General features: G+C 39.5%; 1 protein-coding gene across 1 annotated transcript; it reads right to left on the bottom strand.

Moving 5' to 3' along the window:
* Window positions 1-3,765: 3,765 nt before the first annotated feature.
* On the bottom strand, window positions 3,766-13,933 carry LOC5578307 (trypsin alpha-3). Its single transcript, XM_021837538.1, has 3 exons — window positions 13,453-13,933; window positions 6,574-6,687; window positions 3,766-4,191 (listed from the first exon to the last, which is right to left on the bottom strand). Exons 1-3 carry the CDS (start codon window positions 13,840-13,842, stop codon window positions 3,811-3,813), a joined length of 885 nt encoding a protein of 294 aa, XP_021693230.1. The 5' UTR covers window positions 13,843-13,933; the 3' UTR covers window positions 3,766-3,810.
* Between the last annotated feature and the right edge of the window lie 11,393 nt (window positions 13,934-25,326).

Genomic DNA, 25,326 nt, shown 5'->3' with positions numbered 1-25,326 from the left:
CGAGCATAGATCGCGTTTTCTCTACCAGCGTTCTATTCATACGTTCACTTGTGCCGTTCTGTTCAGGCGTATAAGGCACAGTCCACTCAATCACCATTCTCTCGTCCTTACAAAAGTCAGTGAACGCACGGCATTTATACTCCCCACCATAGGTCTATTCAAATGACTTCTCTAATCAGCTGATCGGGAAGCACTTTGACATTTCTTCTATGAAAATGGCAGGCCCGTGTTAGCACCGATCTTCCACCGATGTAAACAAATGCATAGACGGATCTGTCACATGAAAAGGCCTATTGTCGCAACGGAATCGAGAGATACCCCTGCCGAACTTTGCATTCGCGATAGCCTCGTATTTCCGAAATTTCTCGGCGACTTGATCCTTTGAATGCATCAAAAAGACGACAGTGAACCGGCTCCAGTCGACAATGAACGAGACGAAATATTTCTCACCGTTTATGCCCACCGGCGTTACAGGGCCGCAGACATCCGAATGGACCAGTTCTAAAACTCTTTTGGATTGTCTGCCCTCGCGCGCGGAAAACGGTTCACGTGTCTGCTTGCCGGCGATTCACACACTGTCATAACTTCAGTCTTTTTTGCGGTTTCGAAATTCAGTCCGACGACCATATCGTTACGAGCAAGTACTGACAAGTTCTTTGCACTCAAGTGGCCGTACCGACGGTGCCAAAGTCAGTGCTGGAAAAGTTCGCATCACGAAGCAGCTCACGAGTGTATACCAACGCATAACAAACATCACAGAATCGGGAACTGGCTAGGTGTGAGTAAGTCCGCATCCGTCTGCTCGGGAGAACACGTCAAAAGAAGTAGCAACAAACTCGGGAGCGTTTACTCGCGAGTAACCGAACAAGGTGTGATTTATTATGGTTTTGACAGACAAATTAATTGTAGAACCATCATATCGACAGTAAACTACTAGTTTGTAGTCAAATGCCCGTGAAAACCATAAATCTCGGAGGGGAAGAACCTTTTTTCTAAAAGCACAATATGACTCTGAACAGCTCCGAACCGGTTCGCGAATCACTTTTAGCTTCAGTTACTCGGGAGCCGACAAATGCGAGTAAACCAGCGCTCTGACGCTCGGGAGCGTTTGGTTTTGTTTTTGTTCCAGTTCAGAAGAAGTGTTCGCCACTTTCCATCACTGGCCAAAGTTCGAGTTCTTTAGGGATCCGACCGCAAAAATACGACGTCTTTTCTGTATTCACACGTTCCCGACAAAAGTTCACTTCATACAGTTTTCCCCACCGTGAACCAACCGCGATCAACCTTGACCTTTGCTCAACGCGCACTTTCCCGTCAACGTCTCCATTTTACGCACAGAGAGCAAATTCACCCTTGCTTCCGGAATGAACAAAACGTTTTTAAGGATAATTGGAATGGACTCTCCGTTTACGATGGATGTCAGTTTCACTTCGCCGTGGTGCTTCGCAGTTATGCACTCCCTCTCCTTCGCTACAGCAATGTGCATCGGCTTTTCCATCGGAGACAAACACTCGAACAAACTCGTTCGTTCGGTCGTTCGTCATTTGTTCCGATGATCCTGAGTCGGTGATCCAGCACACTTGCGCCGGCGGAGATTCCTGCGAGCCACCCATGAAGCACACACCATCCTCCCCCTTTCCGTAATTAGCACTATTTTTCACCGTGTCACTCTTGTTCTTATTTTTCTTCTCGGGGCACTCGGAAATTTTATGGCCTTCTTTGTGACAACCAAAACATTTCCACTTCTTCCTTTATTGTTGCTTTCCAGCAAACTTTCCAGCACCCGAGCCAGCGAAAGCAGCATCATCACTTTTCAAACCACCCATGTCAACACCGGCACTTTTTCGCTTTATTTCTTCATCCAGTAGGCGGCAACGCACAAAATCAAGGGACAAATTTTCTTCTGGCATTGTTTCAAGTGCCGTCACTACCGTCGCGAATTCCGACCCGAGCGTTAGGAGCAAATGACAAACGATGTCAATATCTTCAAGCACTGCCCCCGTTGCTTTATAGTCACGCACAATACGATCGAACACAAGAAAATGGTCTTGAAGCGAGCCACCATCATGCCGCAAGGACAGCAGTTTCTTTTTCAGGTGCAAGCGACTCGCGATGCTCTTGCGCTCGAAAATTTTCTGCAGCGCCAGCCAAATCGGTCTGGGTGTCGGCTTGTCCTGAATATATTCCAACTGGCTGTCATGGATACGAGCAATCAGGAAAGATTTACAACGACGGTCCTTTTTTCGTTTTTCCGCTGCTTTTTCCTTCGACTCCTTCACCGCACCTGCATCTTCCGGCTTCACGACGTATTCGTCCACTTCCTCCAGCTCCTTTTCGATGCATTCGGCGAGCTCGTGTTCTTCTAGCACCACCTGCATACGGAACTTCCACGAAGGATAGTTGGTACCGTCGAACTGCGGAACGCTTGCGATTTCTGCTTCTCTTTCCATTTCTAAAACACCGAAACTACGATCCCGGCACTCGCGAATCCACTGGGATCTATAACCTAATGGGAATTCGGGCAGTGGTGACGGAATCACACAAAGAGAAACGCAACAACTTAGTTGAACGAACGAGTTTTAATGATTAACGTGTTTTCTCTTTGAGGTACAGTTTTGGAATGAAAAATATAGGCCTTTTCATGTGACAGGTCCGTCTATGCATTTGTTTACATCGGTGGAAGAACGGTGCATACACGAGGCTGTCATATTCATAGAAGAACTGTCAAAGAGCTTCCCGATCAGCTGTTTTAGAACGTCATGTGAATAGGCCTATTGTCAGCTTCCGGTATGGAATGACAGCTCACTGTCGAGGGGTCGGTCGATGCACAGAGAAATATTTTTACTTAATTTTTGAGTTTACTTTACATAAAATTAAGTATATCGATTATAGTTTCAACCCAAAATATCTCGGTTTTCTCTTTCTCCCACACGAATGTTGTCAAAAATAGAGAGAGCTGCATCTACCCAATGGGGGTACTTTGGCCCAATAAGCCAAATTTGGGTAAATGCAATTTTTCTCATGTTTGGGTCGAAAGAACTCAATTTTGCGTTAAATTAACCCAAAATTGAGTATATTTTTCTAATGGAATCAAAGCCAAACTACCTAGTGGGGACCTTGGAAATTTAGCCAAAATTGAGTTATTGGGCTCAACTACGGAATTGCGTTGAAACAACCCAAAATTGAGTTGAATTCCGTCTCCGTGTGGGGTTTGACTATAAGGGATAGGAAATTGACATTCCCAACATATTTCCTCTTCGTGAAGTCCATCGTGTTTTTCAACAATTTTTTGTGCGAGCGTCAGGTCGCTAACCTTGACGAACGCACATCGTGTATCTTTACTACGCTGTAGTTTCAACACATCTGTAGCTGAACAATGGTTTCTTAAACTGAAATAAGCTTAAGAGTGATTTGTTCAGCTCGTATTCAGCGAAAATCTTCTTCTTCTTCTTGGCATAACGTTCTCACTGGGACAGAAGCTGCTTCTTAGCTTAGTGTTTGTATGATTACTTCCACAGCTTTCTTTGCCAATGTCGCCATATTCGCATTCGTATATCGAGTGACAAGTACGATGATACTATATGCCTAGGGAAGTCAAGGAAATTTTCATTACGAAAAGATCCTGGACCGACCGGGAATCGACTCCAGACACCTTCAGAATGGCTTTGCCGCGGACTTGAAATCTCTTCTAATGCTGTTACATTTGAATGTAGAATTTCTCTATAGTTGTTTTATTCGGGAAAATTGAATACAGTACCCATAAAATAAGGTTAAAGAGGAAGGTTTGGTAACCGTTTATTAACTTTTCATTCAAACAAACCAAACCGCTCTGACCAGATGCACCATACAAACCGACACTAAACCCACAACCGTGAATTTTACATTCTCTCCTCCGCTTGTGTACATATGCTTGTCAATCCACTCCCGGAAGTGTACGACATCGGAATATATCTCCGGGTAGGAAGACGACCCGCAGCGTTTCCCGTGCGAAACTATGCCCGCTAGAAAGCCGCCGCAGACCAAAGGACCCCCGGAATCACCCTCGCAAGAGTCCTTTTCTCCGGTGATCTCTCCCGCACATAGCATACCATCAAGAATGGTTCCATTGTAGCTTCCCGTACCGTTGCATGATTCAATCGGCTGGATGGTAACGTTAACGGCCATCAATTCTACGGTTGCCATCGGAAGATCCTGATGAAGAAAATGGGGATTTTTTTTATTACCGTACGGGTTTGGGCCGAAGGGTCTCAGATTTTCATGAAACTTTTTCCACAGGCAGGGCTCATGGATATATGAATAAAAAAAAATTGAGAAAAATTCAGGGTCGCCTATTTTTCCGGAAAACTAAGGTGGAAATTTTTTGTTTTCCCTTGACACTACTTACTTTGAAAAATCATAACTCAAGAACGAAGCATCGTAGAAACAAAGTTTTTATATAAAAATTTAAGCAAATTTTCTCAAAAATCCAAAAAAATATGAACTGGAAAAAAGTTTTCCACAAAATTTTCCACCGTTGGGAAAATTCGTAAAGAAAAGCCGGAAAAACTATGCCCGAACTCGTGGAAAATTTTCAAAAAAATATTTTCGAGAAGGTAATTTTATATGCTTTAATCACTGAAATTTTTGGAATGCACTTTTTTTTCGTTTTTGAGTTATGGCCAATTTTGTGAAAAATGTCCAGATGAGCCATATAAGACTTTTCTTTGAAAAATCATAACTCAAGAACGAAACATTGTAGAAACAAAGTTTTTATATGAAAATTTAAGCAAATTTTCTCAGAAATCCAAAAAAAAATATGAACTGGAAAAAGTTTTCCACAAAATTTTCCAACGTTGGGGAAATTTATAAAGAAAAGCTGGAAAATCTATGCCGGAACTCGCGGAAATTTTTTAATAAAATATTTTTAAGAAAGAAACTTTATAAACTTCAATTCTGGTAACTTTTAGGATGTACTTTTCTTTAGTTCCTGATCTATGGTCAATTTTATAAAAAATGCAAAGATTTGCCATACATGCCTTTTCGTTTAAAAATCATGACTCAAGACTCATCATGACTTGTCGAACCGGATTCAAATTATCTCAAAAATATGAAATTTTTGAAATGGAATCAGTTTCCCAGGACATTTTTCACTGTTTATGAAAACAAATAATGAAAACCCGATTAGCTATTCCAGCTTTCAAACAAAGTATATTTGAAAAGAGCGATCAATAAGATCCAATCCTACAATATTTTTCAATACGCTCATTTTTCGTTCCTAAAACATGATCAAATATTGCTAGGATGAGCTGTTTGAACCATATATTTACAAATTTATAAGTTCATAAACAAAATTTCTTAAGAACGAAACTACATAGAAACAAAGTTTTCTTCAATCAGAATGTAGGTAATTTTTTCCTGTTAGGTAACTACAAAATTGACAGTTAAATAAATGGGTAGACAATATGACAAATAGGTATTTACCAATTCAAGTTTAAAGCGTTGAAATGGCTTGAGAATCATAAGTTTACCAAAAACTAACAAAGAGCAGTGAGAAAGTGCAAGTGTTCCCGAAGCTGTTGAAATGGACAAAGTTTAATATTACGAATACAATTCTTTATGCTGTAACCCCTTCGGACTGGACGGCCACAAATCAGTAAGGACAAATCTACGATCGATCAGCCAAGGCCTCATCAGTAAGCTTCATTCGAATGGAGTTCGGTGGATTACGGAAAAGATGAAAATTTGCGTGAAGTGCTCCATTACCGGTGACCAGAAGGCTCTCGTAACGGATCTTCCAGAAGCAATGGCGTTTGAGGAACAAGTTTCACCACTATCTTCGTTGGCGTCGCCAAAGGAAACTCCTTCCTCGGGTGAGTCAGTTGGTTCTATAAATAATGTGTGACGGTGTAATGTTTCATGAAAAATATAATCCAATCCGACTTATACTTCATTAAAACCAATCCCATATCGTTTCTTTCAGATCTTTTAGAAAATTTGCAATTGCTTTGATAAAAAAAACCTTGTTTTTCTGATGCTTCGATTGAAATATGGGTTTTCAAAAAAAGGCTAATATGGTCATTTTTCACAAAATTGACCATAACTCAGGAACAAAAAAACAGTACATCCTAAAAGTTACTAGAATTGAAGTTTATAAATTTTCCTTCTCAAAAATATTTTAATAAAAATTTTCCGCGAGTTCGGGCATAGATTTTCCAGCTTTTCTTTATGAATTTCCCTAACGGTGGAAAATTTTGTGGAAAACTTTTTCCAGTTCATATTTTTTTTGGATTTTTGAGAAAATTTGCTTAAATTTTCATATAAAAACTTTGTTTCTACGATGCTTCGTTCTTGAGTTATGATTTTTCAAAGTAAGTAGTGTCAAGGGAAAACAAAAAATTTCCACCTGAGTTTTCCGGAAAAATAGGCGACCCTGAATTTTTCTCAACTTTTTTTTATTCATATATCCATGAACCCTGCCTGTGGAAAAAGTTTCATGAAAATCTGAGACCCTTCGGCCCAATTTGTACGATAATAAAAAAAAATCCCCAAATACAACCTTAGATTTGTAGGTACATAAATAACTTCCAAACTTACATACTTAGTGGTTCCCCAGCCAGTGGTTTGACAAATAGAGCCTGCAATGGGACGACAGGTGGCCAATTCAATAGTCCGAAGTGTTTGGTGCGAACTTTCAACCGGCTTGTCGAGCTGAAAATAATGCAGAAGCGCCATTATTAGAGTGTCCACACATGCCCATATACAAAAAGGGCGACAAACTGGAGGGTGAAAACTATCGTGCAATCACTATCATAAACGCTGCCTGCAACGTTAAATCCCAGATAATCTTCCATCGTCTATAATCTAAAGCAAATGAGTTCGTGGGAAGGTATCAAGAAAGTTTTATCGACGGCCGCTCGACAACGGACCAGATTCCCTTGCGGAAATACTCCAGAAATGCCGTGAGTACCAGGTTCCTGCGCATCACCTATTTTCTTTTTTTTTTTATCTAGTTCATTTATTTGTGGCTCAATCGCGTTTAACGCTTTACGGAGCCGAAATTCATCTTTTGTATTATTTACAATGTATTGACTTTTTGAGTGCCAAAATTAGTACGGGATGGAGCCAGGGTACTCGTGGCAACTCGAGGTTAGTGGTCACAATTGTTGAAGGAAGGACATGGTAAGGATTGGGTTTAGGGTTCTCTGCAGCACATCCGGGAGGTATATCGTAACTTTCGTCTCATGGCGTTGGTACCAATTTCGTGTCGGTATTCGTCTGCCGGATGGCCAGGATCCTCAATCCAACACAAAGGGGACAACACAGAGAAAAAAAAAACTGGGGAAGAAAACACAAGAGAATTAAACTTTTATACCACACAAGCGAAGGAAATCGTAAATTGCGACCATATACATGTAATCACGGGTTCCCAACACATCTCTAACTGAAACATAGGGTTGTCTACCTCGGGCCGCAAGGGTATCCAAAAGTTGCGCTCTGGAGGCGTTCATATCCGGGCACTGCCAAACTACGTGATCGATGTCATCATAACCGGAACCACACCTATTACAAATATTGCTCACCGCGAGGTTAATCCTGTGCAAATGTGCATCTAGCGAGTAATGGTTGGACATAAGTCTTGACATCACGCGAATGAAATCTCGACTTACCTCCAAACCTTTCCACCACGCTCGCAAGGAAACTCTAGGAATTATGGAATGTAACCACCGTCCCAGTTGGCCATTTAGCCAATCGCTTTGCCAACCGCGAAGAGAACTTTGACGTACTAAATGAAAAAATTCATCGTGTGAAATTCGTCTATCATAAATCTCACCTTCCTCAGCGCCCACCTTTGGGAGAGAGTCCGCCTTCTCATTGCCATAAATTAGGCAATGTGAGGGGACCCATACAAAGGTAATCTTATATGATCTTTCGACCAGTACACACATCTGCTCTCTTATTTTTGTAAGAAAGTAAGATGCATGCTTTGCAGGTTTCATCGATCGGAGTGCCTCAATAGAACTGAGGCTATCCGAGAAGATGAAGAAGTGGTCTGCGGGCATGTTTGAGATCATCCCCAAAGCGAAGTTGATTGCTGCCAGCTCAGCAACATAAACCGTGCAAGGTTCCTGAAGTTTTCGGAAGGCGGAAGAGTTTTCATTGAAGACACCGAAGCCAGTGGATCCATTTATACGGGACCCGTCAGTGAAATATCTCCTGTAGGAATCGACATTCTGGTACTTTGCGTTAAAAATACGTGGGATAGTAATACATCGAAGTTGATCTGGAATTCCATGAATAGCTTGTTTCATGGACAGATCATATTCAACAGAGGAACTGTCATTGGTGAAGCGTACACGTGGAGGGTTATAACATGGAAGGCTAATGTCAGATGACATGTAGTAGAGATAAACTCTCATGAATTTTGACTGAGCATTCAGTTTGAGCAATTCTTCGAAATTTTCGATAACGAGTGTGTTGCTCACTCCACACTTAATAAGTATTCTTAGCGAGAGCTCCCAGAATCGGTTCTGTAGCGGTAAAACCCCTGCCAGAACCTCTAGGCTCGCATTATGTGTTGAGTGCATACACCCTAAGGCGATACGCAAACAACGATATTGAATTCGTTCCAATTTAATCAGGTGGCAGTTTGCTGCTGAGAGAAAACAGAAAGAGCCATACTCTAGAACAGATAGAATGGTTGTTTTATAGAGTTTTATGAGGTCTTCCGGGTGAGCACCCCACCATGTTCCGGTAATTGTTCGTAGAAAATTGATCCTTTGTTGGCATTTTTCCGTTAAATATCTAATATGGGTTCGCCAAGTGCCTTTTGAATCAAACCAGACCCCAAGGTATTTTGAAGTCAAAGACTGATCGATGTCTGTTCCCAATAGCTTAAGCTTTAGTTGGGCTGGATTCCGCTTCCTAGAAAATACGACCAGTTGAGTTTTTTGCGGAGCAAACTCGATCCCTAAATTTCTAGCCCATGTGGATAGATTATCAAGGGAATTTTGCAATGGTCTTTGCAAGATTTCCGCTCGTGGGCCCTTCATAGAGACCACAGCATCATCTGCAAGTTGTCTAAGCGTGCATGGTTCTTCCAAACAGTTGTCAATATCTTTAACATAAAAATTATAAAGCAAGGGACTTAGACATGAGCCTTGGGGCAGACCCATATAGCTAATTCTGGAAGTTGTCAGTTGACCGAGAGTGAAGCTCATGTGTTTTTCTGACAACAGATTGTACAAAAAATTATTCAATATTCCAGGTAGTCCACTATTGTGCAAGTTTTCTGACAATATTTCTATGGAAACTGAATCAAAAGCGCCCTTGATATCCAAGAAAACTGAAGCCAATTGCTCCTTGTCCGCAAAGGCTAGTTGAATATCTGATGAAAGCAACGCTAGACAATCGTTTGTTCCTTTGCCCTTGCGAAAGCCAAATTGTGTACTGGAAAGCATGTTGTTTGATTCGACCCAGTGAACGAGTCGGGATAGGATCATTTTTTCTAACAATTTCCTTAAACATGATAACATAGCGATCGGGCGGTACGAATTATGATCAGACGCTGGTTTCCCAGGCTTTTGAATAGCTATTACTTTGACCTGTCTCCATTCAAGTGGAACAATGTTATGCTCTATGAATGAGTTGAACAGATCAAGCAACCGTCTTTTAGCGATATCAGGGAGATTTTTAAGAAGATTAAACTTAATCATATCGCGTCCCGGAGAGGAATTGTTTGATGAAAGAAGAGCCATAGAAAAATCCAGCATAGTGAATGGTCTGTCCAACGCATCGTCACTCTGGGTTTCCCAGAATGGCGGTTGAGCTGGAACTGAGTCTGGACAGACCTTTTTTGCGAAGTTGAATATCCAACGATTGGAGTATTCGTCACTCTCATTTGAGGATGAGCGGTTTCGCATGTTGCGAGCCACTCTCCAAAGCGTCGTCATTGAAGTTTCTCGTGAGAGACCATCGATGAAACGTCGCCAATAGCTACGCTTCTTCGCTTTAATAAGATTCTTCAGTCTTTTTTCGAGCTTCGAGTACTCTAAATAAAGTTCTGAGGTACCATATCTGCGAAAAGCTTTAAAGGCATTAGATTTTTCTCGATACAACAGAGTGCATTCATCATCCCAACCAGGTGTGGCTAGTCGTCTTTTGAAGGATGCACTTGGAACTCGTTGCTTTTGGGATTCTAATGCACTTTTATAAATCAATTCTGTTAGGAATCGATACTCGTCCAACGGAGGGAGAGTGTTGAATGATTCGATACCAAAAGTTACCGCTGATGCAAATTTTTGCCAATCGATATTCCTAGTGAGGTCAAAAGGAACCTGAATTGACTGTTCTGACCTTTCACAATTATTTCTGATAGAGGTTATTATGGGCAAGTGATCACTACCATGGGGATCATCGATCACCTTCCACATGCAATCGAATGATAGTGAACTTGATCCCAAAGACAGGTCAAGACGGCTTTCTTTACCGTCGGATGAAATACGTGTCACTTCACCTGTGTTCAAAATGTTCAAGTTGAAATCGTCGCATAAATCATAGAAAATAGCCGCTCTATAATCGTCATAAGATTCGCCCCATCCAGTACCATGTGAGTTCATATCACCCAGTATTAGAACTGGGGATGAGAGCATGGAGACTGCATTCCAGAGATGACGGCGGTTTATTGAAACTCTTGGAGGAATATAAACAGAAGCTACGCAAAGATCTGTACCCTTTACGTTTATTTGGCAAGCAACGATTTCTATGCCTGGATGAGTCGGGATGGGGATTCTGTAGAATGAATGGCACTTTTTGATCCCTAAAAGCACACCCCCGTAATTATCATCTCGATCCTGGCGTATAATGTTAAAATCGTAGAAGTTAAGATCATCTTCAGAAGAAAGCCATGTTTCACAGAGTGCAAATATATCACAATCGGAATTGTGAAGTAAAAACTTAAATGTGTCTAATTTAGGTTTTAGACTATGACAGTTCCACTGTAGCACAGTGGTCATATCTTGTACCTCACTTGATGAATTAGCCATTGAAAGATATGATCGAAGCTAGGAGGGGCCATGAAATAGTCAATTCCTTGAGATACTCTTCTATTGCGGGGAGAAAAAGGTCGAGTATGCCTCTGAATGAGTCTGAAACTCCGAGAGCATTACATATGCGATCCACAAGAGCCGTAAAAGTTATCAGACCTCGCTTGGCCCTGGGGGTTTTTGAGGAAGAGCGAGGAGCTTCAGTAGCATTTCTTTTGCTTTCTTGTCTAGAGCTTCTTTTCGAAGTGTATTTTATCTGTGGAGGCGGGGGCGGCAGATCTTTGCTGCAACACGGAACGGAAGCATCAAAGACCTGTTTCTTCGGGATTTTCAAATTTGCCCCACCACCTTTGGAATTAGGCAAACTTCTGAGGGAAGATTTTAATACCTTACGGCGCAATCCCGGAGAAGATGGAGACTTTCTTTTACCGGGTGCGTGTACCTCCGAAGAATCTCCCCCATCGGTTTCGTCGTCGTTCGCTTCATCGGAAGACAACTCTTGAAAAGAGTTACCAACTGGGATGGCTGATGAAGACTCTTTTGCAGGCGGATTTAGAGCTTTCACCATCTCCGCATACGTCTTCTTGGAGCGCTTCACAATTGAGCGACTCTCATTTCGAATGCGTCTTTTGTATGCCGGGCATTTCTGCAAGTCATGCAGATCCTTGCTACAGTAGCTGCATTTTTCAGCTTCCTGTGTGCAAGCATCTTCTAAATGAGCTTGGTTGCATTTGCCACAACGGGGCTTGTTGTCGCAAAAGCTAGCACTGTGGCCAAGCTGCTTGCAGTTGGTACAATTGAATACCTTCGGCACGTAAAGACGCACTGGGTAAAAAACACTATCAATGCAAACAAATTTCGGGAGGACGGAACCAGGAAAAGTCACTCGAAACGAGGCGGACGGCGAAAAAACTTTCTTATTTCCTTCCATGGAAACTGATTGCAACTGTTTGCAATCCAGTATAGCCACATCAGGAATTGACCGGTTCTCAAAAACGCCTTTGCCAGTCTTAATGTCTTCACATGTCAGACTCGCGTCGATGATTTTCCCTTCCACCTCGACTTCTCGTGCAGGAATGTAGATAAAGTATTCCACAGTAAAAGCCTCATGCTGAGCAATTTCGTTCGCTGCTTTGTAACTAGGTGCAGTTACACGCAGCTTGGATTGCTTCACTTGATGAATAACGGTCCCAGGATATTTACGCGTCAGCTCTCTGGAAATCGAGAGCACATTCAAAATCTTATTTTTGCGCCGGAAATAGACAACCCAAGGCCCAGCCGAAGACGGTTGATAAAACCGCGTTCGAGCAACGAGATCTTTAGGAGGCGTATCGCCTCCATCCGATTCGTCCATGCGGGGAAAATCCAACCGCAACCAAATCAACAAAAATTTAAAAAAAAAAAAAAAAAATGCGGAGAAAAAAAATGAGCAGAAAAACTAATCAATTAGTGAGCTATTTTGTACACACCTCCCCTATAAGGGCAAAAAAATAAATAAAAATAATTAAAAAAAAAAAAAAAACTTTCGAAGAGAAAAAAAAAACAGTCAGTGGACTATTTTGTACACACTTCCCCTAACAGAGCCAGCAAAATAGCTCCGGGAGAGAGACAGAGGCGAAGCGAAAAACAACTTTGAACTCAACACTGTTTGTTCTGGGAGATGCGAAAGCAGTTCAATAGAGTATGGATAAGTATAGAAATTTGCTACTTATCCGTTCCCGTTCGATGACCGCAAAGCAGCTAGCCTTCCACGTCGTAGGTAGGCAAAAAATCGTATCGCCGTCTTCGCTGTTGATTTGCACGGGGGGAACCAATCACCGGGGGATGAAGGTGACAATGTTTTATTGTGGCACGATACCAGTTGACCCTTGTCAATCTGGTTCGCTTCCTTCACGATGCGCGGTTTAAAGCACTACGGTACAATACTGCACTGGTAAAAACCACACGGGCGGTGGAAGAAAAAACCAAAACACTACCGACTGCCAAAAACTGAACTGGCTTGTTCAAGCGCACAGCAAGGAATGATCATCACCTATTTTCATCAAAGTGGCAACGACATTTCGGGCGAACACTCCAGTTCGTTCGAATCCCGCCGGGGACTACGACAAGGTGATGGAACTTCGTGCCTCCTGTTCAACATTGCGCTTGAATGTGTCATGCGGAGAGCCGGACAGTCGAGGCACGATTTTCGCGAGATCCGGACAAATTGTCTTCGCGGACGATATGGGTATTATTGGAAGAAAATTTGAAACGGCGGCGGATTTGTTCACCCGCCTGAAACGCGAAGCAACAAGAATCGAGCTAATGGTGAATGCCATTTTGGTACAAATAGAGACCTTCCATTCAAAATAGAGACTATTAAGAGGCTTACATTAAAATAGTGACCAAGTCTCTTAAAAGAAACCCTGGGCAACTCCACTCCCCAACTTACAATTAGCAATCCTATGTCGTTAGCGAAAGTGTTCGGGTTGTAGCTCTCGTGAATGATCACTTTGCTGACGTTGGCGATCACCGTATTCTGGGTTTGAAGAAGCCGATTTAGTCCACCGCCGACCACTCGGAAGTAGCTCGCAACACGACGCTTGCCCTCCTCGTTCACCAGACAGTGGGCAGCCGTCAAAACCGTGCGATTGTTGATGAGACTTCCCCCACAGAAGTGGCCACTGCCGAACAGGGCCAGATCGACGGATTTGCGCCGGATCGAAACCTGATGGCGGGTGCTGCTCTGTTGCGCGGGAAACACGTCGTTGTCCACCGATGCTGCCACGGAACTGGCGGCGAATAGTAGCAAAAGCTTCGATATTTTCACAGAAAACCACATGTTCGGCTGACGATGTCTTTGCGGTGGATGCAGTATTTGAACTAAAATTGAAATAATTCTAGAATAGGTTTCGCACCAATCGGGAGCCCGATTAAAACGAAGTGCAATTAAACGTAGTGCAACGAATGAAATTCGACTGTAATATCTTTCCACCTATGGCTAATCATGCTTTGGAGTGGAATTTAATCCTTAGCACGAGTTAATAGCTTGTTATATATTATTGTTCAACACAGCTTATTGTAAGTGGAATTGTTTTCCAACCCTCAGACGAGATACATTGAAGTCTTATCGATGTTTACCGGGCACTGGAGGCAAACTGACCAGGCGAATGGAATTGGAATTGAATTGGACACATGTAATTCCTTAGGCCAGCGGTTTTCATATCGTGCTCCGCCAAGCCTTGGCAAGTGGTCCGCGACAGTTTTGAAAATTTGTACCAAAGCTTTGGAATGTTTTAAATTTTTGCCTTAAATACGTTTTTCACCATACCTCAAATTTTCAAGAGTACGAATGAAAGGAACAAACCAATTGATTGCACTGAAAATTTGAGCGACCAATCCATCAAAATTTCATTAAACATTGTTTTGTTCGCTAGGCTTGTACTTTTCAAAATTTAGTGGTGGTTTGGATTCTCCACCTTATGTTGTTTTCGAGGTTATGGCAGATGACGAAACACGGTTCCAATGAGTATAAGGGCCCATTCATAAATTTCATAAATCTGAAGGGGTGGGTGCGTGTCCTCTTGGTGCTACAGCTCATACAAATTCATTATAATAATCTTGTAAAAAGCGTTACGACCATTTATGGCATTATGAAATTTGTGAATTAATCCTTATACCGTAAAGTGCCCTAATTCAGCGCATTGCCTAATTCCGCGCATTTCATACAAAATTATTTACATATGGAAATACACATCAATACTGCAGCAACTTTTAACGACATTTGATGCTACTTTGATTTAGAATAAGTTTGAATCACAAATAAAAGCAAATAGAGCAATTTTTCGCGGCGTAAAAAATAATCAGTGGAGGCCCGTCTGAGTAGACGCCATTTTTTCAAATTCCTTAGCGTCCGTGCTAAGACTGTAGGACACAAACAAACGTGATTTCTATATTGAAAATGTTTTGTTATTTATGCAATATTCTATGAAACTACTTGCTACAGATGTGTTTCGTGATGCTTCTATGAAATCTTATCAAATATTAGCATAATTATTGAGATTTATCCCAAAAAGTATTGCGCGGCATTAGGGCACGTCATTTTTCATAAGTCCCTAATTCCGCGCACTGCTATTTACAGAACAACAAACAAGTAAAACATGCTATATTGGTCTTCACAGCTGAATATTTATCTGAGGAAGTATTTTCATGCATAAATACGTTTCGCAAACAACCGGAATATCGGGAAAGCCCACTTACAGGGAAACTAGCGGCCGTTCAGAAACCATGTGGTCATTCATGGTGGGAGGAAAAGTTTGTCCAAAACCAAGGCCCATAAACATTTGTTATTGTATGAACAGTGCAGAATACGAATATACAGACTTAAATTATTTTACAGGAATCCGTGAAATTCAACGTAATCCCAACAGCTGAAAATTTCGGTGAAATAAATTAACGTTAATTAAATGTTCATGTGAGGGTTTGCGCATGATTGATACAAACACAGAGGAATAAGTAAAAAACTCAGCAATGACAGAATAAGAAGACCGTCTTCGCGAGTCTCGTCTCAGGAAAACACTATAACAAATGTTTATCCTTATTTCATGTGATAGTCAAACAATTATAAAAAAGTCTACGTTACGGCTCATACAAAACTTTACTTGTTTTTCATACAAAAAGTGTTGTGGAGGGCGGTAGGAGGTTGAAAATGTTCAATTTCAGCGTTACGTAATGAATGGATGCTGCCTTATACAAAATTAATGTTAATTTGATTGTTTTGCAAGTGAGCGGAATTAGTCATTCTTCTGCGCGAAATATGGAAAGGCGTTAAAAAAATGCGCGGAATTAAGCAATTTCAACGAGTGAACTATTTCAAAAAAATCACAATTGTAACGTGTGAATACAGTCTAGTTTATATTTTTGCCATAGTCTAAAACAGATTTGCTAGCGATCCACCCATAAAGCTTTTTTGTTGATGCAATACTAATTTTAAATTAAACATTTGAAATGTTTTATTCGTTAACTGCGCTCAATTACGGCACTTTACGGTACACATGATGTCTTAATATCGATCAAAATCGAACTTGTATCTCAAATACTCTTACGAAAAGTTCGACATTTGGGATTTTGTAATAAATAGGTTACAAATATTTTGTAGGCAAACATTTTCTCCTGCACTTTGTGAAGGACAGTTTTTTATGCCAAATTGGCTTTTCTTGAATTTAGTATGAAAAATAACTCTTTAAGTTGATGAAATGAAATCATCCCCGATAGAATATTTTGAAACTTTGTTTGAAGTTTTGTCAGGATGCTTAGTGTAGGTATCGGGTGTAGATTATTATGTTATTATGCGACTGAATGAAATGATTGGTACGAATGAATTAACGCGATTTAGGTATATAGAATTAGATTTCATATTTAACAATAATAAAATTTAATGAGACAAACTTTAATGATTCATTTTGAATAAGCGTGTTGAATAGGAGAATATAAACAAACCATGCGAAAGCGCAGTACTTGCGGAGTCTCTAAAGTTTTAAAGAAAAGGAAACAAAAGAGAACGAGACTAAAAGCTTGCTCGAGTGGAAGAAAAAGCTTGTACGATGTGAAAAAGTGGAAGGGGTGTTGAAGAAGAGAAAATGTTCAGTTTTGAGACAAATGTGAATGAGACCGGTTCGGTGCGCTTTTGGTTCCGTGAAACGAATTCGGCGGAAGTGAGTGATTATTTGGAGATTCCGTGAAGTTCCGTGAAGGCTAGGCGGAAGTGTAAAATGGCAAATCCTACACTTAGCTTTGTTGAAAAACATAGTCAAAACATGATAGTCGGCTTAAGAGTGTTCTGTGATGGTCCAGCCAATAGATTTTTTTTTCTTTGCATATGAGTAAAGTATGATAACACACGCTTTCGTCTTGAAAACTTTGAATGGTTCGTCACTTTAAGTGTCAACAATATTTTATATCATAAATAATTGTTTATCATGGTCTAATCACTTATCAAAGTGAATCCTGTGACCCAACGATCCTCCCCATTAACAAACATTCCTCCAAGTAACTTTTGTGAAGATGCAGGGGCAAACACGGTCTCAAGATAGCAAAGGTTACACACTAACATTCATTCCCCCAATCCCACCTGACTGCAAGGAAGTGGCCGGCGCCGTTATTGACCCTGTATAAATAGGGGCACTGAACTATGCACACTGAAGAAGATTATGGCCAATCCCAGCTGTAATTCTAGTTGATTCCTCGTGCATCTTCACAGACTACGGTCAATCACGGAATAGCAACCATTGATATGTGTAGTCAATCTATGCTAAGCTAAGCAAGTTAATTGAAGGGCGTTTTTAACCTTTCTATTTTTCGTCATTTGAAAATCTTTTCTTTTCTTTTTAAACATTGGGTGTTTCTGTTGAAACACAGCTTGGTAACTTAAACAGTTGCCTATTAACTCAATACTGCTTCAAACTGTTTTGCAGAGGTCCATTTGTCATTGGAGCCTATCGTGGTTGTTGGAATTGTTCCATGAGCGGTGTTTGGCATTTAAGTCTCCAATGACAAAATAGCTTTATTGTACATAATACCATTTTCGCCAATTACCGTATGATGAATTACTAAAAGAATTGAAAAAAAAAAATCCGTGTTGTGATTCATAGTGAAGTTCCTGAAGAAAATCTGGATGGAAGCCTTGAGGAGTTCCTTTAAAACCATTGGGCTAATTTAAAAAGAAATATCTGAAATCAATTTTTAAAGTACCGTCAAACGAAATGACTTGCAACGACGGGGTGACTTGCGACACAAGGTAATTGATCATCTCATATCACTACGAAACACAAATATCAAAAGAAACTTTGCAAATATTTGCAGATCAAACATAACTTTTGAGCATGTCATGAAAATACTTGATAGAAGCTTGATGAAAATACTTGAAGGAAGCTCAAAATCGTGGCCAGGAAACATGAGATAGTCTTAATTTACAAAATTACATGGTTTTCCTATAACTAATAAGTAATAATACCCCGCATTTTGTTTTACGAAATTGAATCAACAATTTTTTAATTAAAATACTTTTTAAAAATGCTCCTACGCGGGGTGACTTACAACAATTACATTTCAATAAATTGAGAGTTCTAAAAAGTGTGAAATACTTGTGTTGTAGGTCTACTTCATAATCAAAAAGGTGATAATTCATCAATTAACTACACTGATAAAAATCCACACGCTCGATCTGTGTGTTTAAAGTTATGGATCGATTCATGAACGTCCATATCGATTTGCTATGATTTTCTTGCAAACTTCGTGTGTGTTACACATTAAATTCCTGTGTTTTGCTTCATGGATTGATTCATCAACCGACAACAGGGATTCCATATTTTTTCCACATAAGTTCCCGAAGCTTTCTCTTCAGATTCGTATGTGTCAACCTATGGACGCATAGATCATCACTCCAACACGGATTCAGTGTGTTTTGCTTATGGTTATCTTGTGTCATAATCATCATGTTCAAGTTGGTCGATTCATTGATTTGCGCAATGAGATTGTTATGATGAAATCCATGAGCTATGCTATCGATTTCCATGTTCAAAGCTTCTAAATTGTTTGTGATCAACCCATGGGATGCATAGTGAACTGAATTGCGGTTGGACCTCGTGTCGAACGACAGTCGTCATCATGCTTCCAAAGAGAAGAAGCAAATTTTGAAGCTGAAAGTGTTATATGAAAATTTGTGAATTCGATTTTTTTTATTAGTGAAGTTGACCGATGTACGAGAATTCTACCTTTCTATAAGAAAACATTGATTATAATGTATAGTTTAGTAGAAAAATCGGATTCCACTAACAGATTTTCCTGGCTTTCAGTTTCGAAAAAAATGGAATATGCTTATCCCTAGCTTCCCAAATTATGGATTTGCGGCGCCCCGCTTGTTGCTGGCTCACGGGTTTGAAAAAAAATCAAGAGAGCTTGCGACAAGCAGAGGCCTCGGATTCATATTTTGGGGAGCAAAAGTTTTTCTACCAAATTTCTTCTTTCAGCCCAATGACATTTATGTTCTATCACACATGACTATCTAAAGCTACTACATTTCGAATTCAATAAGCAAATCAGTTGGGTTTCATGATTTAATATTTGGAAATTCATGTTTGTTTCACATGACAACCTAATGTTGATATACATGTTATTATACCGTGAAATCAATGATGAAATCCATATGGCTACCACACTCAAATCATGTGGTTTTCCTCATTGCGCAAATCTATAAGTAAAACACACGACCTTGACGTGTAGATTTTTCTCAGTGTACAAACACGCGGTAGAACTATTGTTCACAATAGCTATAGAACCTTGATTAGTAACGACTGATTTTCTCATATAAAAATTAAGAGGCAAATGAACCCTTTTGGTTTAAAACCTCTCTAATAAACGCAAAAACAAAAATATAAAAATAACTTATTTATTTTTTTTACAAATAAGAAATCAAAATTATCTTGTATTGGTTCCAATGTAAATATATGAATAACAACACTTGACTTGAGTAATGAAACATATGACGGATTCCATATCAAATCGGTCAGTCACAGAACTCGACCATCTTCGATTTGGATTAAATTTTGCACATGTTTTTGGTATGGTAGAATAAGCGTTTTCCATAGAAAAATTGATCATTCTGACTCAAGTGTGACTTTTGAAAATGACCTATAAATTTTTGCAGGCATCTTATTTGAAAAATTCTAACTCCGAAACTGTTGATTTTAGAGAAAAATGTTGTATGAAGAAGTTGTAGTGAACCGTTTGGACTATAAGAAAGATTTCAGAATCATTTCAAGATATTTACTGTATCATCAGAACGTATTTATTTTAACAAAAAAAAAAATGAAAATCGACCAAAAGTTGTTCTTAGAAAAACTTGTTTATTAAAAATTTCTCCATCATGAAACTTTGTCTCAAACATCTGTTTACTATCAAGATTCTATGTTGAAAATTTAAAAAATATTAAAAATGGGGTTTTTGTGTAAATTAAAATTAAAGTTTTATTTTTGAATTTTTCATGAAAATAAATAAAATATTTTTTCAGTGTATATTTTTCTCTTATAGTCCAAACGGTTCACTACAACTTCTTCATACAACATTTTTCTCTAAAATCAACAGTTTCGGAGTTAGATTTTTTCAAATAAGATGCCTGCAAAAATTTATAGGTCATTTTCAAAAGTTACACTTGAGTCAGAATGATCAATTTTTCTATGGAAAACGCTTATTCTACCCAGTGTTGTGAAAAACTCAATTTCTCACAACTCACGCTTGAGATTTTTCATGCGTGAGTTGTCAATCATGCAACTCAGCAGTCAAAAAATCATGGATGAGTTGGCTCACCTTTTTGACTCATTGACTCGTATTTCCACAGTTTTCTCACACACGGCAATAATTTCTTGTTAGTCTGGTAAAATTATATTAATCCTTTCTAACGTAAACAACAACATTCGGGTTTCACGAGTTTTTGCCGGGTTCTGCGACTAAATCATTTTTTACGGTTTGAGTTGATTGAGTTGATTTTGCATCAAAATCTCAAGCGTGAGATTTGCGAAGCAGATCTCTAATGAGTTTGCTCTCACGGGAGAGCGTATTGATTGAGATTTTGAGTGTTAGTCTATCAACACTGATTCTACCATACCAAAAACATGTGCAAAATTTAATCCAAATCGACGACTATCGAGCACGATTTTTATTTTTTTCGACTCATTCTGGATGGAATTCGTCATATCGAAGTTTTGTCAGGGATTTCAGTTCTGATTATTGCGAAAATGCTTTCTGAATCAAGAATTCATTCAGAATACCATTAGGGTTTTCCACAAGTATTCCATTCCACCAAACACTTCCAAAACTTCTTTTAACGTAATGCATAAAAAAAAATCATGAGATTCGTTCAGAAATATCTCCAAAGATTCCTTCATAAATTACTATACGGATTCTGAATTTATTCTGGAATTCTTCAGGGATTTCTCGAGTAATGTCACCAATGGTTTTCAAGGGATCCATTCAGAAATTCCTTCAGGAACTTTCCATAAATTCCTGCAAATTTCTTCAATAGCGATATCTCAGGGATTCCTCAAAGAACTATCCCAGTAATTTCTCCAAGAGTTTCTTTAGGAAGAACTTTCGATCACAAAAGTATTTTTAGAGCGGTTCCGTTACTCCACGAATTTCTCTAGAGACACCTCCAGGGATTCCTTCATTGATTTCTCGAGGAATTCTGGCTGAGGCTCTTCTGAAGGTTCCTCCAGAATACTTTCTCAAGGGCTTCTTCCAGAGGTTTTTGCAGGCGTTTCTACAGAATTTTGACGACGATTATTCCAGAGATTTCTCATGAGACAACGATTATCCAATGGATTTCACTAGGAACCCAAGTAACATTAGTAGCTGAACAACAGTTTATTCAGCTCAAATTTGCTTTAGAGTGGTTTGTTCAACTCTTATTCCACTAAACTGTTTGTTGGGAATGCCTCCAGCATAGTCTCTACAGTGAATGAATTCTCCAGGGCTCCTAAGATGCCTCCACAGATTCCTCCGAGGAGTCTTTCAACCATTTAGCAAGGATATCCTTCAGAGGTTCTTACAGATTTTTCTTCCAGCAATTCCTCTAGGGATTCATCTAAAAAAATCTGCAAGCATTCCTCCTGAGATTTCTTAAGCAATTTTTTCATGAATTTCTTCAGGGATTACTCCAGAAAACTCTCTTCATGGGTTCATTAAAAAAGCTCTAGTTTTTTTTCTGGAATTCCTAGAGAGGTTTCTCCGGGTATTCGTCCAAAGACTTTGGTTTTTTTTCCAGCTTCTTTCAGATATTTAACCAGAGATTCATCCAGATGTTCCTATAAGAATTTCTCTCGGGATTCCTACATGAAATCCTACAGATATTTCTCCATATTTTTTTCTAGAGGTTCCTCTAGGTAAAGATTTCACCAGGAATTCATTATTATTTATTATTTATTTGGTTTTACATCAATTAACTTGATAAAACCTCGTCATCAATATTTCGCCAGTTCACTCTGTTCATGGCCGCTTCTCTCCATCCTCCTAACATGGAGTGCAGACGCTCCAGATTTGCAGAAGCAACCCCACCCTTCCCTGTCAGCATACGATCAAAATTCCCACCAGGGTTGGTTCCCCGATCTTCCCTAAGGTTGCTCGTACCCCGGCCAATACTGCAAGGAGGTGGGGATAGGAGGACCGCACAGAGGGGTCTATTTTATTCCTTCAGGTACGCGAGGTAGCAATGGTACGCCATGCCAGCCCTTTACCAACCCATCGATGGTGACCAATGAGTCGATATTTCGGTTTAGTAGCATACGGGCCGACTATAAGCCGAGCGGTACGCCTGCGAGCTCGTAGCTATCTCCCCACGTTAGCTCGTGAATCTAGATCACTTCACTGGACGCACTGTCGGGGAGGTCATGGATCTTGACTTTGGCACTTCCACCCTCGATGGTTATTCGAAGCTGGTGCCTCTTCACGTCTCTTTCCTCTTCTTGGCATAAAGTTGTTTGGCATAATGGCCGTTTGGCATAATGGCATTTGCATTTGATATTTATAGAAAATTGAATGCATTCAAATGCATTTAAATCATTCTTGTAGTAGGCCTTGAACGGGTAAGACGTTTTTTTCCATCATCTGACATTTTTCTCTTTTCAGGAGAATTTTTTTCAATATTCTGGAAATACGACTCCTGTGTGGTGCGAAATACAAACAAGATTTCCTGAACGGCGTGTTTGAAGAAGAAGGTGAAGATTCGATTTGGATCTTGAGTTCCTGTGTGGTGCGGTTTAGATGTTCCTGTGTGGCGCGGTAGGAGAAGTTTTAACGGGTGTTATTTGACGCGAAAAAAGAAGATTTGGTGCGTGTGCTGGTCGAATTTGGATCGTGTGGTCCGATTGTAATCCTGTGTGGTGCGTGATTGAAGTTCCTGTGTGGCGCGGAAGGAGATTTCAAGCGTTGGTGGTATTCGATCGTATGTAGTATTCTTTCGGAAAAAAGAGAAACCGATTAACGTTTTACTAATTTCTGCCAAAGTTTATGAAAAATGTTCATCAGTCAAGGAAATCAAAAAGATTTCTCTTGATAAATTGAGAATTGTTTTTGGTTCTCGTGATGAAGCGAATTCCCTTCTTGAATCTCAGCTTTTTTCTGGGTCATATCGTGTATATGCACCATGTGATTTCTGTGAAATCAGTGGTGTAATATACGATGAATCTTTAGAATGTGATGATATTAAAAATCATGGCAATGGTATTTTAAAAAATAAATACCGCCAGTAAACATTTTAGATTGCCAACGCTTATCCAAGCTTCTCTTGAATGACAAAGGTGGGCAATATATTCATTCAAATTGTATTAAAATTACTTTTGCTGGATCAGTTCTTCCAGATTTTGTTCAGGTAGATGGAGTAATTTTTCATGTAAGACTTTATTTCCCAAAATTAATGCACTGCGAGAGATGCCTTCTTTTTGGACATACTATTAAATTTTGCTCTAATAAACCCAAATGTTCTAAATGTGGATTATCACATTTAGCTTCTGATTGTAATAAAAAACCAGACATTTGTGTTTATTGTAATCAAAAACATAATTCATTGAAAGATTGCTCTGTTTACATAAATAACCAACTCAAAATTAATCAGAAATTAAAAAGTAGAAATCAATTATCGTATTCAGAAATTTTAAAAAATTCCGAAGATATTTCTGCTCCCAATATATATATGAATCTTTAAGTGATGATGAGCAAGATGATTCTCCTGATTCGGTCAATTTTGTTTACAAACCCTTTTCTAAAAGAAAGCGCATTCAAAAATCTGCTACAAATGCTCAAAATAATTTCAGTCCTGATCAGGCATTGAAAATGCTCAGCTCATGAGCAAAAATCAATCGATTTTAGGCACCGTTGATGCTCAGCCAAGGGGTAGGCGGTGAGTTAGCGCGCTCGTTGAGGATTGACGCTCAACAGTACAGCCCCTACGTGATCAGAGCAGATCAGCAATTAGAAACCAAGTGATTACGATCCACCAATTTGAAGCCATTGTATTTTTAGCAGGCAATTTTTCTCCCTTTCCGAGAATTCTACAGGGATAGGGAGTGTTTATATTAAGCTGTTTTGTGTTTGATTTCAATTTTCAGAATCAATCAATCAGATCTGAACGGCTAAAGACGACGGACAAATGGAGTTCGCTTGAGACTGCTATAAAAGTCGGTTGGCGGGAGATTTTACGAATAAAATTGGCAGTCCACCATGTTTTGTAGTTTTGTACCGCGCTGTTTTCAACTAGGTATCGGAAAATTTATTATCGGATTCCGCTTTCTGCTAATCTTGCACCTGACAATCATAGACAATCATGGTGATTTAAGATCGGGATGTTTTTTTTTTGGGAAAGCATAATTCTGTATTCCGTAAGTAAGATAGTTGATAGTTGAATTTGTTAATGGCACTTTCGTCCAACAAGCCGTCTTCTTGCGCTTGATGCCATCAATTATATACATTGTGAGTGTCATTTGCAAAATTCAGTCCATGTGCTTCATCCTATTCGGGTCCTTAATATGTGTGTAATACTGAAATGTCATTGCAGAAAGCTGAAAATTAAAGTACCTACAAAACCATTTTTTGCAAATTCAGTGACATTTAGGTTCAATTTGGTTTGCTTTGATTTCAACCAGTTCGTAGCAATCGTGGCTCGTACACTTTAGTGTTGCTAAGTAAAAATCCGAGCTCATTGTTTATCCTAACAGTGATCGATCATGATCACTAACTGGAGTCAAACTGAGTGGTACTGTTCGCTCGGGAAACATGGTCGCTTTGATTGTGTTAAGTTCATGCTCATTACGCTTGCTCACGTCTTCAATGCCTGGTCCTGATACTAAATCATTTGATAAACATTTCCCACGTTTAAATTTATCTGCATCGCGAACAGTACCTGGATTTCAACGTGTTGATTCGGATCCATCAAACAGTAATTTTAATGCAAACGTAGAAGCGCCAAATGATGATACCAATGCGAATGATAAAACTTCAATTTTACGAGTTTTGGAAGAATTAGTTGAATTTTTAGGATTTAATGATTTTTGGAAAAAGATTATCAAAATGATTTTACCATTTATAGCTTCTTTACTTGATAAATTGAATTCATTTGGCCCCTTCATTGCTTCGTTGTTTTCTTTGTAATGGCTTCAAACGTGAAGAGTAACTTGAAAATTTTGCAGTGGAATTGCCGTAGCATCATTCCTAAAATAGATAGATTAAAAGCTTTAATTAGTTATAACAATATAGACATTATTTGTTTGAATGAAACGTG

This window comes from Aedes aegypti, chromosome 1 (assembly GCF_002204515.2).
Source record: "Aedes aegypti strain LVP_AGWG chromosome 1, AaegL5.0 Primary Assembly, whole genome shotgun sequence".
NCBI lineage: Eukaryota > Metazoa > Arthropoda > Insecta > Diptera > Culicidae > Aedes > Aedes aegypti.
The sequence above is the reverse complement of the archived record's forward strand: the minus strand, read 5'-3'. Positions and strand labels throughout refer to the sequence as shown.